Source organism: Chiloscyllium punctatum, chromosome 32, assembly GCF_047496795.1.
Source record: "Chiloscyllium punctatum isolate Juve2018m chromosome 32, sChiPun1.3, whole genome shotgun sequence".
NCBI lineage: Eukaryota > Metazoa > Chordata > Chondrichthyes > Orectolobiformes > Hemiscylliidae > Chiloscyllium > Chiloscyllium punctatum.
Genome location: NC_092770.1, coordinates 30,098,057 through 30,113,732, shown reverse-complemented (window position 1 = coordinate 30,113,732; position 15,676 = coordinate 30,098,057). Strand labels below are relative to the sequence as shown.

The 15,676-nt window shown below is 42.0% G+C and overlaps 1 protein-coding gene across 2 annotated transcripts in view; it reads left to right on the top strand.

Moving 5' to 3' along the window:
- The window catches only part of LOC140458015 (carboxypeptidase M-like), a 79,765-nt gene extending 73,049 nt beyond the window's left edge, over window positions 1-6,716 (top strand). For both annotated transcript variants that reach the window (XM_072551974.1, XM_072551973.1), the window contains exon 9: window positions 4,277-6,716. In XM_072551974.1, coding sequence (XP_072408075.1) covers window positions 4,277-4,498 — 222 coding nt within the window. In that variant the 3' untranslated portion in view covers window positions 4,499-6,716. The remainder of the gene's footprint in view (window positions 1-4,276) is intronic.
- Window positions 6,717-15,676: the final 8,960 nt, after the last annotated feature.

The window sequence follows — 15,676 nt, the reverse complement described above, 5'->3', positions numbered from 1 at the left end:
CCTAACTGAGCCATCACATCTCATCCTAACATCAGCCGTCTTCCTCTTGACAAGAGATTTCAACTTCCTTAGTAAACCACGGCTCCCGCACACGACAACGTCCTCCCTGCCTGACAGGTACATATTTATCAAGGACATGCAGTAGCTGGTCCTTGAATAAGCTCCATATTTCAATTGTGCCCATCCCCTGCAGTTTCCTTCCCCATCCTATGCATCCTAAATCTTGTCTAATTGCATCATAATTGCCTTTCCTCCAGCTGTAGCTCTTGCCCTCCAATGTATACTTATCCCTTTCCATCGTTAAAGTAAACATAACCGAATTGTGGTCACTATCACCAAAGTGCTCACCTACCTCCAAGGTTCATTACCCAGTACCCAAATCCAATATGGCCTCGCCCCTTGTTGGCCTAACTACATAGTGTGTCAGAAAACCCTCCTGCACGCATTGGACAAAATCTGATCCATCTAAAGTACTTGAAATATAGTATTCCCAGTCAATATTTGGAAAGTTTGAAGTCCCCTATAACAACTACCCTGTCACTCCCGCTCCTATCGAGGATCATCTTTGCTCTCCGATCCTCAACATCTCTGGAACTATTTGGAAGCCTATAGAAACCTCCTAACAGGGTGACCTCTCCTTTCTTGTTTCTAATCTCAGCTCATACTACCTCAGTAGATGAGTCCTCCAACGTCCTTTCCACAACCATAATACTGACGTTGACTAACAATGCCACACTACCCCTCTTTTACCATTTTCTCTGTTCTTACTGAAACATCTAAACACCGGAACCTGCAATAACCATTCCTGTCCCTGCTCTATCCATGTCTCTGAAATGACCACAAAATCGTAGATACCAACCCTTGCTGCAGGTTCACCCACCTTATTCCATATGCCCCTGGTGTTGAAGTAGACACACTTCAAACCAACCTCTTGCTTACCGGTGCCTTCTTGCGATCTTGAAGTCTTAGTTCTGACTTCACTACTCTCAACCACCTGCATACTGGAACTACAACTTTAGTTCCCATCCCCCCGCTGAATTAGTTTAAACCCACCTGAAGAGCATTAGCAAATTTCACCAACAACCACCTTTTCCCCCCCCCCCCGCAAGGACATTGGTGTTCAGGTGAAAACCATCCTGTTTGTAGAGGTCCCACCTATCCCAGAAAGAGCCCTAATTATCCAGGAATTCAAAACCTTCCCTCCTGCACCATTCCTGTAGCCATGTGTTCAACTCCTCTCTCTCCCTATTCCTCACTTCACTAGCATGTGGCACGGGCAACAAACCAAAGGTAACAACTCTTTTTGTTCTAGCTGTAAACTTCCACCCTAGCTCCCTGAATTTCTGCCTTAAATCCCCATCCCTTTTCCTACCTATGTCATTGGTGCCTATGTAGATCATGACTTGGGGCTGCTCCCCCTCCCCCTCAAGGATCCCTAAAACACGATCCGAGACATCACACCTGGGAGGCAACATACTAACCGTGAGTCTCTCTTGTTCCCACAGAACCTCCTTTTTGTCCCCCAAACAATGGAGTCCCAATGACTAATGCTTTGCTCCTCTTCCCCTTCCCTTCTGAGCAACAGGGACAGACCTGTGCCCCATTGATTACCCCAGTAAGTCGTCCACCCCCAACAGTATCCAAAATAGTATACTTGTTGTTGAGGGGAATGGCCACAGGGGATCACTGCCTGGCGGTTCATTTTCCATCCCCTGACGGTAACCCATCTACCTTCTTCTTTTACTTGAGGTGTGACTATCTCCCTGTAACTCTTTTTCAATAACCCCCCCCCCCGCCCCCGCCCCCGCCCCCCGAATGATCCAGAGTTTATCCAGCTCCAGTTCCCTAACACTGTTTTGAGGAGCTGGAGTTGGGTGCACTTCCCACAGATGCAGTCAGGAGAGACAACCAGTGACCCTTATGTCCCACATTCTGCAGGAGGAATATTCAACTGCCCTAACCTCCATTCCCACTATTCTAAATTCCCAATGAGACTACTGAAAAACTTTTAAAAAAATAGTGACCTTACTAAACTGACGCACAGAACCTTTTTTTTGAAGAGAAGGATGGGTGGGAGACACTATCCAAGTAGTGGTTTGAGTAAAGCAACCACCCAAATATTAAGCCTCACTTACCCGCAGTCCCGTGTTCACTCTTGTTCAGTGAGTGCTACCTGTACACGAGGTAAGCTTTTATATCTTTTAAAACTTTCCTTCCTGTCGGGCGTCTGGTCTTCGCTGTTGCTCCTCCTACTCCATGAATGCTGAACTCCCAAGGAAAGTTTTTATATCTTTTAAAATTTATTTTCCTGTCAGGCCTCTGGATTGTGATGTCGCTCTTCCCATTCGAACAACCGCTGAAAAATGAGCATAGATGTTTAAGAGGTGATAAAATAAAACAAAGGCATATTGGAGATTCTGAAATAAAACCAGCAATTGCTGCCAAAACTCAGCAGGTCTGGCAGTATCAGTGGGAAGAAGGCAGGGTTAACATTTCAAGCCTGGTGCCTCTTAAGCATTATAGAGATATACAGCAAGGGAACAGACCATTCAGTCCGACTCATCCATGTGAACCAGATATCCTAACCTAAGAGATTACCTTACTGGGTGTTCAAAATTATGAACGATTTTGACAAGGTAAAAAAAAAATTCTATTTCTACTAGTTGGTATGTCAGTAACTAAAGCTTACAATTTCAAGATTGTCAACAAGAGAGCTAGGAGCGAGGGGAGAAACTCGCTTATTTAGAGAGTTGTTAGGATTTGGAACATATTGCTTGGAGGAAGTTTTCATAGAAGGTTTCAAAAGAGAATATATATTTGGAAGTAATGAATTTAGAGGGCTATGGAGATAGGACTGGAGGATGGGACTGACTGGGTAGCTTTTTCAGGAGCCAGTACAGATAAAATGGATTGAATGGTCTCTTTCTGTGCTGTATGATTCTATGATCCTCAAGAGAAAAAAGAGGCAAAATGTAGAGAAATTAAGAATCAACAAAGGAATTCAAGCAAGGGTCAGATGTCTACACTAAATGTTCGACATGGGCTTACCAACTCTCTGGATGAAGAAATCTCAGTATCCCTGTGATGCCTGGTTCAGGACTTCCAGTCATTGAAAACATCAATCCCTCGTTTATCTTGTGTTAGAATTTTATAGATTTCTATGAGATCCTCTCTCATTCTTCTAAACTCCAGTGAATATAGCTCTAACTCATCTGGTGTCTCTTCCTACATCAGTCCTGCCAATCCAGGAATCAGTCTGGGGTAAACTTTTGAGCACTCCCTCCATAACCAGAACATTCTTCCTCAAATAAGGAGACCTAAACTGCATTCAATACTCCAGATGTGGTCTCACCAAGGCCCTGTACAACTGCAGCAAGATATCCTTTCTCCTGGACTTGAAGCCTCTTGCTATGAAGGTCAAAGTCAGAAGTCTGATGACACCAGGTTATTGTCCAACAGTTTTATTTGAAATCACAAGCTTTCAAAGCATTGCCCCTTTGTTAAGTGAAATGAGAGAGAAGCACAGAATTAATGGGCAGAGAGATCAAAAGATCACACTCTTCATCTCTTCATCTCACTTCACCTGACCTCTGAAAGCTTGTGATTTCAAATAAACCTGTTGGACAATAACCTGGCGTCACCTGACTTCTGACCTTGTCCACCCCAGGCCAATACATTATGAAGGCCATGATACTACTTGCCTTCTTCATTGCTGACATGCTTACTTCCAGGAACTAGTGTACAAAAGATACTCTGGTCTCAATGCACCTTCCCCCATTCTCAATCTAACACTATCCAATTAATTGCAGCAAGACAACTTTACTCCTGTACTCAAATCCTCTCACAATGAAGGCCCACATGCCATTGTCTTCTTCATTACCTGCTCCACCTGCATGCGTTTCCTGTAAAATAGGCTACTAGTCTTAACAGATACTGTGAATAATAGAAAGCCAGGAACCATGATAAAATACACATATTTTTCAAACATTAATCCAGAAATCAGAAGATTTGTTAATATAAGCAAAGTTCTATGTTTTATACAAAACTATAATTTACTCTCCCATTCCTGTCTTGATTCTTTCATTAATTATATGTTCCTAAAATCAAACCATAGAAATTACCCCACAAAAGACACTAATCTTTCAGATTCAGTTGTTGAAACTGTTCTAAATTGTGTGTTGAGTAATTTACTCAATCTCAAAGGAAAATATCTTGTTGTTGATAGTGATACAATAGAAATCTAACAAACTGAATCTTGTAACTTTTTATCTTCAAGGTTACTGTGCCAGGAGGTGGATCAAATATAACTGAGTTGCAGGTTTTGAATAACCTGCAAAATTTCTCTGCAATGGTCTTTGACTTTCACTTCAACATTACAGCCAAAGGCTCGTCATCTTCGAATGTTGCTCTACAACAAGACTTTGGCACTGCAAGCGGATTACAGCAAAACATAATTTTGTTGCTCTTAATTGTGATGTTCTCCGTTTTAATTTGTTAAATAATGGAGAGAGATGTTTTGATGCTATAAGTATAACCTACAGCCAAATCCTGTTGCAAACAAATCTGGTGAGATTTAGCGTGACAATCAAACCAAATCAGAACTGTTGACTTTTGAATGTTTATTTTGAAATAGTGGTAAAATCAACTTTAATCTAAAAGATTGAAGTTCTGGAATTGTAAGTATTGTCACAGATTTATCATGTTAATGACCTTTTGATTGCATTGTGAAATCCTGATACTGGGGGAGTTCTCAGCACCTTAACCCAAATTACCAATATTATAAAAGATAAAGACAATCAACACTCGTAGCAGTTCCTATCTGTATCTGATTTGATATGATTCACAACATGGAACATAAAAAACAAAAGCAGATGTTGGTCTTTAAACCATATGTTATTCTAACATATATTTGTAAACTTTACCACTTAATGTTTGAAGTCATGGCTGAGGTGCTTTGTTGAATTTGGGCATGTTTTATATTTAAGGCTGGGCTATTATGTTAAGAGTTTATTTTACCATGAAGCATTTTACCAACTTTATTAAAATATTGAAGAGTTTACATTGGTTTACACAGGATTTACTTTGAATCTATAGCACAGAAACAGGCCATTTGGCACGACTATAAGATATAGAAGCAGAAGTTGGCCATTCAGCACATTAAGTCTGTTCCACCATTCAATGAGATCATGGCTGATCTGATAATTCTCAACTCCACGCTCCTGCCTTTTCCACATAACCATTAATTCCTCTTTCTGATTAAAAATCTATCTCAGCCTTGAATGTACTAATGACCCAGCCTCGACAGCGCTCGATGGTCGTATATCCACAGATTCTCCACCATCTAAGAGAAAAAATTACTCATCCTCTGTCTTCAAAGAGTAACGTTTATTCTGAGATTGTACCTTATAGATATTAAACTAAACTTTGCTGGGTTAGTTGAAATTAAATGAGAAGGTAAAAATATATGAATCCTGATAATGATCTAATGATTAGAAAGGTCATTGTATTTGCTGAAGGAATGTGTGTGTTTAGATTTTAAATTCTGTACTGGGAGTGAACTGTCACAGTGTCTTGGAAAGGCTCATTTGAAATAGACACTGCTGAAAAAGAGAAACCACAGAAATCTAAGGAGTTAAGCACAACAACGCCTCTTCTTCCTCAGGAGGTAAAGGAACTTTGGCATGTCCATAAGGACTCTCACCAACTTTTCCAGGTGCACCATAGAAAGCATTCTATCTGGATGCATCACAGCTTGGTACAGTAACTGCTCTGCCCAGGACTGTAAGAAACTACAGAGGGTAGTGAACACAGCCCAGACCATCACACAAACCAACCTCCCAGCCACTGACTCCATCTACACCTCTCATTGCCTTGGAAAGGCAGCCAGCATCATCAAAAACACCTCCCACCCGGGTTATAATCTCTTCCAACCTCTTCCATCAGGCAGAAGATACAAAAGCTTAACCACATGTACCAACAGATTCAAGAACAGCTTCTTTGCTGTTGTTATTAGACTTCTCAACATTCAACTCGGCAAAAGTGAGTACTGCAGTTGCTTGAAATCAGAGTCTAGATCAGAGTGGTGCTGGAAAAGCACAGCAGGTCAGGCAGCATCTGAGGAGCAGAAAAATCGACATTTCCGAATCGTTGATTTTCCTGCTCCTCAGATGCTGCCTAACCTGCTGTGCTTTTCCAGCACACTCTAGATTTGAATTTTGAGAACTAGATTAATGTTGATCTTGCCTTCTGTGCACCTTCTCTGCAGCTGTAACTTTGTGTTCCTTGCTCTGTTTCATCACCCTATGTTCTTTGCATCTTTGTATGGTGTGATCTGCCATACTGCACACACAACAAAACTTTTCACTATACTTTGGCATATGTGATAATAATAAATCTAATCAAATCAATTGATTGAACCAGCTGTGGAAAATGACATATTTGTGATGTTTGTCAGTGGTCAAACTGATCATTGACTGGAGTCTGGATAGTGACAAAATTTGAATACACAGCCGAATTTGTAATGAAGAAGTGTATTAAGAAACTAGCTCAGAAAGTCATATGATCAGTGCTGGAGGAGAGGATAGAGCAGGATGATCATCTATTCTTGGTCTGATCCTCTGTCAAGTCCATATAAATGTGATTGTAAGCATTGTATGAGTAAGACGTTTGGGGTATTTTTACCATGTACCTTGCTTTAATAAAGAATATTGGGTGGATCTCATTGTTAGAAATGCCTTTTGTTATTGATATTCAGAGTAAACCCAATGAACCACGGAGAGTGGGAATAAAAGCCTACACTGTCTGGTCCTAGACTCTCCCAAAAGGAGAAACAGCATCTCTATAGCTGTCAAACCCCAAAGAATCTTGTATATTTCAATAAGGTCACCTCTTAATTTTCCTTAACTCCAATGAGTACAGGGCCAAACTACTCAACCTCTCCTCATTAGACACTCCCTCTAACCCCAGGATCAGCCTAGTGAAGCTTCTCTGGATTCCCTCCAATGCCACCCTATCTTTTCTTAGATAATGGACTCAAATCTATTCACGTCTGTGGTCTACACTAGCATTCATCGTCCACAAGAGTTTCCTCCCAGCCTTCTTCAATCAACATACCCTTGTCTTTCTTTCATCCTCATGTACTGATGCAGATTCCCCTTAAGTATACTAAGTTCTACTATTTATCATTTTTTAAGGTTGCTCTTGAATTCCTTGTTGAATTTATTAGTAACTATTTTGAATTTCTGATCTCCAGTTTGAGACTCCTTGTTTGAAACAACTTCTTTATGCCTATTGTATTAAACCTTTTTCCTTGAGGTAACCTATTAGACTTGTATTTCTAGAGAAAAGAGGTCCCGTCTGTTCCACCTTTTCCTTACAATGTATCCTCCCGGTTCAGATATTCTCTTTGTACATCTTTTGTGGACATTCCCCACTTTCTCTATAACATATGAACATGGAGGAATAGACCATTTGGCCCCTCGAACCTACTCCACCATTTAATAAGGCTGTGGTTGATCTGATTATCACCACATATCCACATTCTAGCTTGTCCCTGATAAATTCCAGTTTAGTGAGGGAGTGAAAAGTTATCTACCTCTGCCTTAAAAACATCCAAAGTCTTGGCTTCCATTGGTTTCTAGGGAAGAAAGTTCCAAAGTCACATGATTCTCTGTGAAAATGTGGAGACCAATATGGTGCACAGTCCATGAAGTTTTAGAAGATTTAGTGCAATTTGTGCTTTATGGTAGAGATTGCAGTGTGAAGAAAGGCTAAAAGTGCATGTTACAATACATCAGAACTTTATCATGTAGAGAAATAGTTTCCTTCTACTTATACACAGGATGTAGCTGACATGAGTGTTTCCTCTTAGACTGTGAACTACTACAGTAGCCTAGAAATTTCTCTTCAGATGATCTCTTTAGGTGACTGCTTGGTTATGTAAAATGAGAATATTAGTGGGTGAACTCCATTCTCATACCAATTAGTTCTCATAGCCTATGGAATGGCTGAGCAAACAGTGCAGGTATACACTAGGAATGTGTGGTAGTCAGCAAATTAAAAACTATGGTTTACAGAGGGTAAGGGAGGCCTCTTGTGTTGGAGTCCTACCTCTGTGCCAGGAAGAAGAATCATTAGACCTGAAATGTTGACTATGCTTTGTCTCTACAGATGCTTCCAGACCTGCTGAGTTACTCTAACAATTTCTACAGTCATCGAGTCACACAGCACGTAAACAGACACATTGGTCCAATAAGTACACGCTGACCATAATCCCAAAGTAAACTAGCCCCACCTGCCTATGCTTGACCCATATCCCTCCAAATAATTCTTATCCAAATACGTTTTAAACTTTATAACTGTCCCGCCACTCCCTCTGGAGGTTCATTCCATATACAACTGTGTAAAATAAAATTGCCCCTCATGTCTTTTCTAAATTTTTTCTCCTCTCACCTTAAAAATATGCCCCGTAGTCTTGAAATTCCCCACTCTATGGAAAAGAATTCTGCTATTCACCTTAAGTCTACCCCTCATTATGTTATAACCCTCTATAAGGTCATCCCTCAACCTCTTACAATCCAGTGAAAAAAACTCCCAGCCTATCCAGTCTTTCCTTCTGTTTTTGTTTCTGAGCCAGGAGACCTGGGTTCATGTCCTACCTGCCCCAAGGGTACATACTAACATCTCTGAACAAACTGATTAGAAAATGTATAGAAGGTCAGTGAGAGCTCTTGTGGTGCATTGGCAATGTCCCTATCCCTGAGACAGAAGACTGAGGTTCTGTCTGCTCACGAGGTGTGTTATAACAGGTTGATTACAGAGGGTCAATGCAATATTTTTAATTCCCGGTGCTCTTACAGTTTAACAAAATTAACTTTACTCCTCTGTGCTCAGATGGAAGTCTGCAAATGACGGAAGGAATACGTACCCTTTGTAGAGAATGTTTCATGCACATGAGCATCAAGCCCAAAATGACAGGTTTTTTTGGGTACAATTATTCTCAATCGTTGGGCTATAGATTTTTCTGGACTGACCATCATTTTATTAAATAATTGGATTAAAGACTATTAAATTTAAATTTAAACAGTACTTATGTGTTTGAAAAAAATCCAGATATAGCTTCACAACTAGTGTAAACCTGGAAAGTGCAAAGGAATACATTTGGCTGCTGTAAGTATTGGAAGACAACAATTAGTCTGAGGTTTCTCACTCAAAAAAGTTTGCAGCCTCTGTTCAATGTATTCTTAGCTTAAAAATTTCTCATCACTTATAATGACTTCAAGTTTCAAATTCACTGTGCTTTCCAGAATACTTTCACTCAATTTAAAGATCACATGGGAAGAATTAGGGCCAAGAGTTTGTGACTCCACTTCGGACAAATAAAGAAAATGAAAAGGAGGGAGAGTTCCTGCAGGAAAATTATCTTTCTTGGCCTGTTTGAGCTATTGGCAACTCTTAATCTGAAGAGATTAAGAGTTGTGACGTCATTTTAAAAATATTTGAAACTACAATGGGTATTTATAAAGCTCTGTTAAACTACGCCGAGTTTGACAATGGTAAAACCCAATCATCAGTTCACTTACACTGCTATCAAATCAGACAACATTGCAGCTCCCTTATGTGGGCCTTCTAATGCATGTGCAGAATTGTGCTTGTCTCAGTCCAACACCATTCTGTACTTACAGTAAAAAACTATTGTGTCAGCTTTTCCTTAAATCAAGTGAAATTAATGAAGAGCATTCCCATGCAGAAAATGACCAGAAAGACAAAGCAGTATGTGAAATATAAGGTTTAAAACAAATTTACCCCAGACTTGTACTGTGTTTGTTTCAAAATATTGATAATAGAGTCATAGAGTGATAGAGATGTACAGAATGGAAATAGACCCTTGGGTCCAACCTGTCCATGCCGACCAGATATCCCAACCCAATCTAGTTCCATCTGCCAGCACCCGGCCCATATCCCTCCAAAACCTTTCTATTCATATACCCATCCAAATGCCTCAAATGTTGTGTGAAAAAGTTGCCCCTTAGGTCTCTTTTATATCTTTGCCCTCTCACCCTAAACTATGCCCTCTAGTTCTGGACTCCCCGATCCCAGGGAAATGCCTTTGTCTATTTATCCTATCCATGCCCTTCATAATTTTGTAAACCTCTATAAGGTCACCCCTCAGCGTCCGATGCTCCAGGAAAAACAGCCCCAGCCTGTTCAGCCTCTCCCTATAGCTCAAATCCTCCAATCCTGGCAACATCCTTGTAAATCTTTTCTGAACTCTTTCAAGTTTCACAACATCTTTCTGACAGGAATGAGACCAGAATTGCATGCAATATTCCAACAGTGGCCTAACCAATGTCCTGTACAGCCACAACATGACCTCCCAACTCCTGTACTCAATACTCTGACCAATAAAGGAAAGCATACCAAACGCTGCCTTCACTATCCTATCTATCTGCGACTCCACTTTCAAGGAGCTATGAACCTGCACTCCAAGGTCTCTTTGTTCAGCAACACTCCCTAGACCTTACCATCAAGTGTGTAAGTCCTGCTAAGATTTGCTTTCCCAAAATGCAGCACCTCGCATTTATTTGAATTAAACTCCATCTGCCACTTCTCAGCCCATTGGCCCATCTGATCTAGATCCTGTTGTAATCAGAGGTAACCCTCTTCACTGTCCCCTACACCCCTACACCTCCAATTTTGGTGTCATCTGCAAACTTACTAACTGTACCTCTTATGCTCACATCCAAATCATTTATGTAAATGACAAAAAGTAGAGGACCCAGCACCGATCCTTGTGGCAGTCCACTGGTCACGGCCTCCAGTCTGAAAAACAACCCTCCACCCCCACCCTCTGTCTTCTACCTTTGAGCCAGTTCTGTATCCAAATGGCTACTTCTCCCTTTATTCCATGAGATCTAACCTCGCTAATCAGTCTCCCATGGGGAACCTTGTCAAATGCCTTACTACTGAAGTCCATATAGATCACATCTACTGCTCTGCCCTCATCAATCCTCTTTGTTACTTCGTCAAAAAACTCAATCAAGTTTGTGAGACATGATTTCCCACGCACAAAGTCATGTTGACTATCCCGAATCAGTCCTTGCCTTTCCAAATATATGTACAGCCTGTCCCTCAGGATTCCCTCCAACAACTTGCCCACCACTGAGGTCAGACTCATTGCTCTATAGTTCCCTGGATTATCTTTACTGCCCTTCTTAAACAGTGGCACCACATTTGCCAGCCTCCAGTCTTCTGGCACCTCACCTGTGACTATTGATGATACAAATATCTCAGCAAGAGGCCCAGCAATCACTTCTCTAGCTTCCCACGGAGTTCTCGGGTACACCTGGTCAGGTCCTGGGGATTTATCCACCTTTAACCGTTTCAAGGCATCCAGCATTTACTCCTCTGTAATCTGGACATTTTGCAAGATGTCACCATCTATTTCCCTACAGTCTATATTATCCAAATCCTTTTCCACAGTAAATACTGATGCAAAATACTCATCTAGTATCTCCCCCATTTTCTGTGGCTCCACACAAAGGCCACCTTGCTGATCTTTGAGGAGCGCTATTCTCTCCCTAGTTACCCCTTTGTCCTTAATATATTTGTAAAAACCCTTTGGATTCTCCTTAACTCTATTTGCCAACGCTATCTCATGTCCCCTTTTTGCCCTCCTGATTTCACTCTTAAGTATACTCCTACTTCTGAGGATTCACTCGATCTATCCTGTCTATACCTGACATATGCTTCCTTCTTTTTCTTAACCAAACCCTCAATTTCTTTAGTCATCCAGCATTCCCTATACCTACCAGCCTTCCCTTTCACCCTGACAGGAATGTACTTTCTCTGGATTCTTGTTATCTCATTTCTGAAGGCTTCCCCTTTTCCAGCCATCCCTTTACCTGTGAACATCTACCTCCAATCAGCTTTCAAAGGTTCTTGCCGAATACTGTCAAAATTGGCCTTTCTCCAATTTAGAACTTCAACTTTTAGATCTGGTCTATCCTTTTTCATCATGATTTTAAAACAAATAGAATTATGGTCGCTGGCCCCAAAGTGCTCCCTCACTGACACCTCAGTCACCTGCCCTGCCTTATTTCCCAAGAGTAGTTCACGTTTTGCACCTTCTCTAGTAGGTACATCCACATACTGAATCAGAAAATTGTCTTGTACGCACTTATGAAATTCCTCTCCATCCGAACCTTTAACACTATGGCTGTCCCCAGTCGATGTTTGGAAAGTTAAAATCCCCTACTATAACTACCCTATTATTCTTACAGATAGCTGAGATCTCCTTACAAGTTTGTTTCTCAATTTCCCTCTGACTATTAGGGGTCTATAATACAATCCCAATAAGGTGATCATCCCTTTTTTATTTCTCAGTTCCACCCAAATAACTTCCCTGGATGTATTTCCAGGAATATCCTCTCTCAGCACAGCTGTAATGCTATCCCTTATCAAAAATGCCACTCCCCCTCCTCTCTTGCCTCCCTTTCTATCCTTCCTGTAGCATTTGTATCCTGGAACATTAAGCTGCCAGTCCTGCCCATCCCTGAGCCATGTTTCTATAATTGCTATGATATCCCAGTCCCATGTTCCTAACCATGCCCTGAGTTCATCTGCCTTCCCTGTTAGGCCCTTGGCATTGAAATAAATGCAGTTTAATTTATTAGTCCTACCTTGTCCCTGCCTGCCCTGACTGTTTGATTCACTTCTGTTCTCAACTGTACCAGTCTCAGATTGATCTCTTTCCTCACTATCTCCCTGGATTCCGCCCCACCCCCCACCTTACTAGTTTAAATCCTCCCAAGCAGTTCTAGCAAATTTCCCTGCCAGTATATTAGTTGCCTTCCAATTTAGGTGCAATCCATCCTTCCTGTGCCGGTCACTTCTACCCCAAAAGAGATTCCAATGATCCAAAAATGTGAATCCTTCTCCCATACACCAGCTTCTCAGCCATGCATTCACCTGCTCTATCCTCCTATTGCTGCCCTCACTAGCTCGTAGCACTGGGAGTAATCCAGATATTAATACCCTTGAGGACCTTCTTTTTAAATTTCTGCCTAACTCTCTGTAATCTCCCTTCTGAATCTCAACCTTTTCCCTTCCAATATCATTGGTTCCAATGTGGACAATGACCTCTTGCTGGCCCCTCTTCCCCGTGAGAACATTCTGCACCCTGTATGAGACATCCTTGATCCTGACACCATGGAAACAACACACCATTCTGCTTTTTCTCTGCTGGCCACGGAAACGTCTGTCTGTACCACAGACTACAGAATCCCTTAACACAATTGATCTCTTGGAAGCCGATGTACCCCTCATTGCATTACAGCAAGTCTCAATACCAGAGACTTGGCAGTTTGTGCTGAGAATCCATCACTCCCTACATTTTCCAAAACAGCATTCCTGTTTGAAATGGGTATATCCACATCAGACTCCTGCCCTAGGTGCCTACCTCTCTTACCCTTCCTGGAGTTAACCCATCTATGTGACTGTATCTGAGACTTTCCCCTCTTCCTACAATTGCCATCCATCACATACTGTTGCTGTTTCAAATTCCTCATCGCTTCTATCTGTCTCTCCAACCGTTCCACTCGATCTGATAAGATTCGTATCCGACAGCATTTATGGCAGATACAATTCGCAGTAACCTTTAAACTGTCTTTAAACTCCCACATCTGACAAGAAGTACATATCACTGCAAAGGCCATTTTTGCTCCTTCACAATCTACGGACCCAGAAAATATCACCGTCTTATTCCTCTACAAAACACTGCCCCAGGTTAAATTAATAGCTATGGCTTATATTTTAAGTTTAATCTCCAAAAACATATAATCAAGAAAGAACCAACTGTACTCACTAATACAGCCTTTCTCTTGGACAGACTTAAAACAACAATTAACTTATCTGATTCTGTGTTGTGAACTTCGCGCAAACCGGTTCCTCCAAGATTAGTTGTGAAATTCACTGTTTGTTAACTTTCCCAGGTGCATTCCGATGGCCAGGGACACATGAATTCAAAAACAGCAAAGGCAGTAACTGTGCAGGTTCTCTCCCTCTCTCTCCTGCACTGTCCTCACCATGTGCTTCCTTTGTTTGCTCTTCTCCCTTTTAAAACTGCTGTTGTTTTGACTTTTTTTTTCCAAAGTTCCAAAACAATGCAACAGCATATAAAACAGTAACTGCTGCTCCTGGGAATTCGAGGAAATCACCTCCAGCACCTAAAATACCTCAAAAAAAGGAGCAGCTCTTAGAGCCTGAAATTTTTCCCGTACTCCATCTTGGATTACCCAGAATCCAGTAAAAACAAAAATAGAATCATAGAATCCCCCCATTATGGAAGGCCACTCAGCCCATCAAGTCCACACTGGTCCTCTGAAGATCCTCTTAGGACACTCCAGAGGTGACCACGCCCTACCTTTCCACCCTGCCTGTCCTCTTTCAATTGGTGGAAACTCACGTTGAGGAGGGTCAATTGATTCCGGCAAGAAGACCCTTGCTATATCAGGGCTGTCCAAACACAAAGTCACCAGACCAAACCTCCAGGGCCAATACGCTCCATTGCTGAGCAGGTGCCTTTCCTGATAAAGAGCTTATGCTCAGAATGTCGATTCTCCTGCTCCTTGGATGTTGTCTGACCAGCTGTGCTTTTCCAGCACCACACTCTTTGACATGGTGCCTTTCATCCCAAGTGCAGAACCAGGGCCTATACTGAGACGTAATGGGAAAGAGAGGAGGAAGGAACACCTATTGTGGGCTCCATGGTGACATGGGTGACAATACACTGTCCATGAATTCTCATGTTTGTATAAATTTCTTTGCATCACCCCTATACCTGTTTGTCTCTCTGTGCAGTCCTGACTGTAACTGTGTGACACCTAACTTCCTAGCCGCACAGGATGTCCCATGGATCAATACCTGTGTTGAGAGATTGCTACAGCATCTGGAAACAAGAGTGCACAGGGTCCTGCTGACACCATTGTAACATTTCTACTCTTTCTCTGGTCTCTGTATCCAAAATGGTTGCAGTGAATGAGTCCTGTGCAATCCTTGTGTAATGCTGCTTCCCACATCAATGCCTTCCTCACAGGCCCACTTCTTCCTCATTGTGTACTTCTGATCTTCAGAGAATGGAAGGCAGCAAGGCGCACTCTTCATCCGGTGGCTTCCAGCCTCTGTCTCTATGTGCCAGTGAGGCCTGGAACGTTGAGACACCCTTCGTAATGAACACTTCCTGAGAACCCCACACATTTCACAGCGCCCTAGCTCTTCAACCAAACCTGTCGACAGGACCCCACATCTTTCCAACCAAGCCCCTGGAGTATAAGGTGACTGTGACAGGTGTGGTCATACATTGTCTCCTCTTTTGAAGCCAGGGTGTCCTGACTGTGGATAACCCTCCACCCCCACAGCCTCCCCTGCCCATCCATGCTTTACTATACCTCCCCCAATATTTGTCTGTTCAGAACTGTCAACTCTCTTCTCACCTGCAGCCCCTAATTCTGCTGAATATGTTCCACAGAATGATCCATAGAATCCCTACAGTGTAGAAACAGGCCCTTTGGCCCAACAAGTCCACACCGACTCTCCAAAGAGTAACCCACCCAGACTCATTCCCCTACTATCCTGACTAATGCACTTAACCTACATATCACAGAACACTTGGGCAATT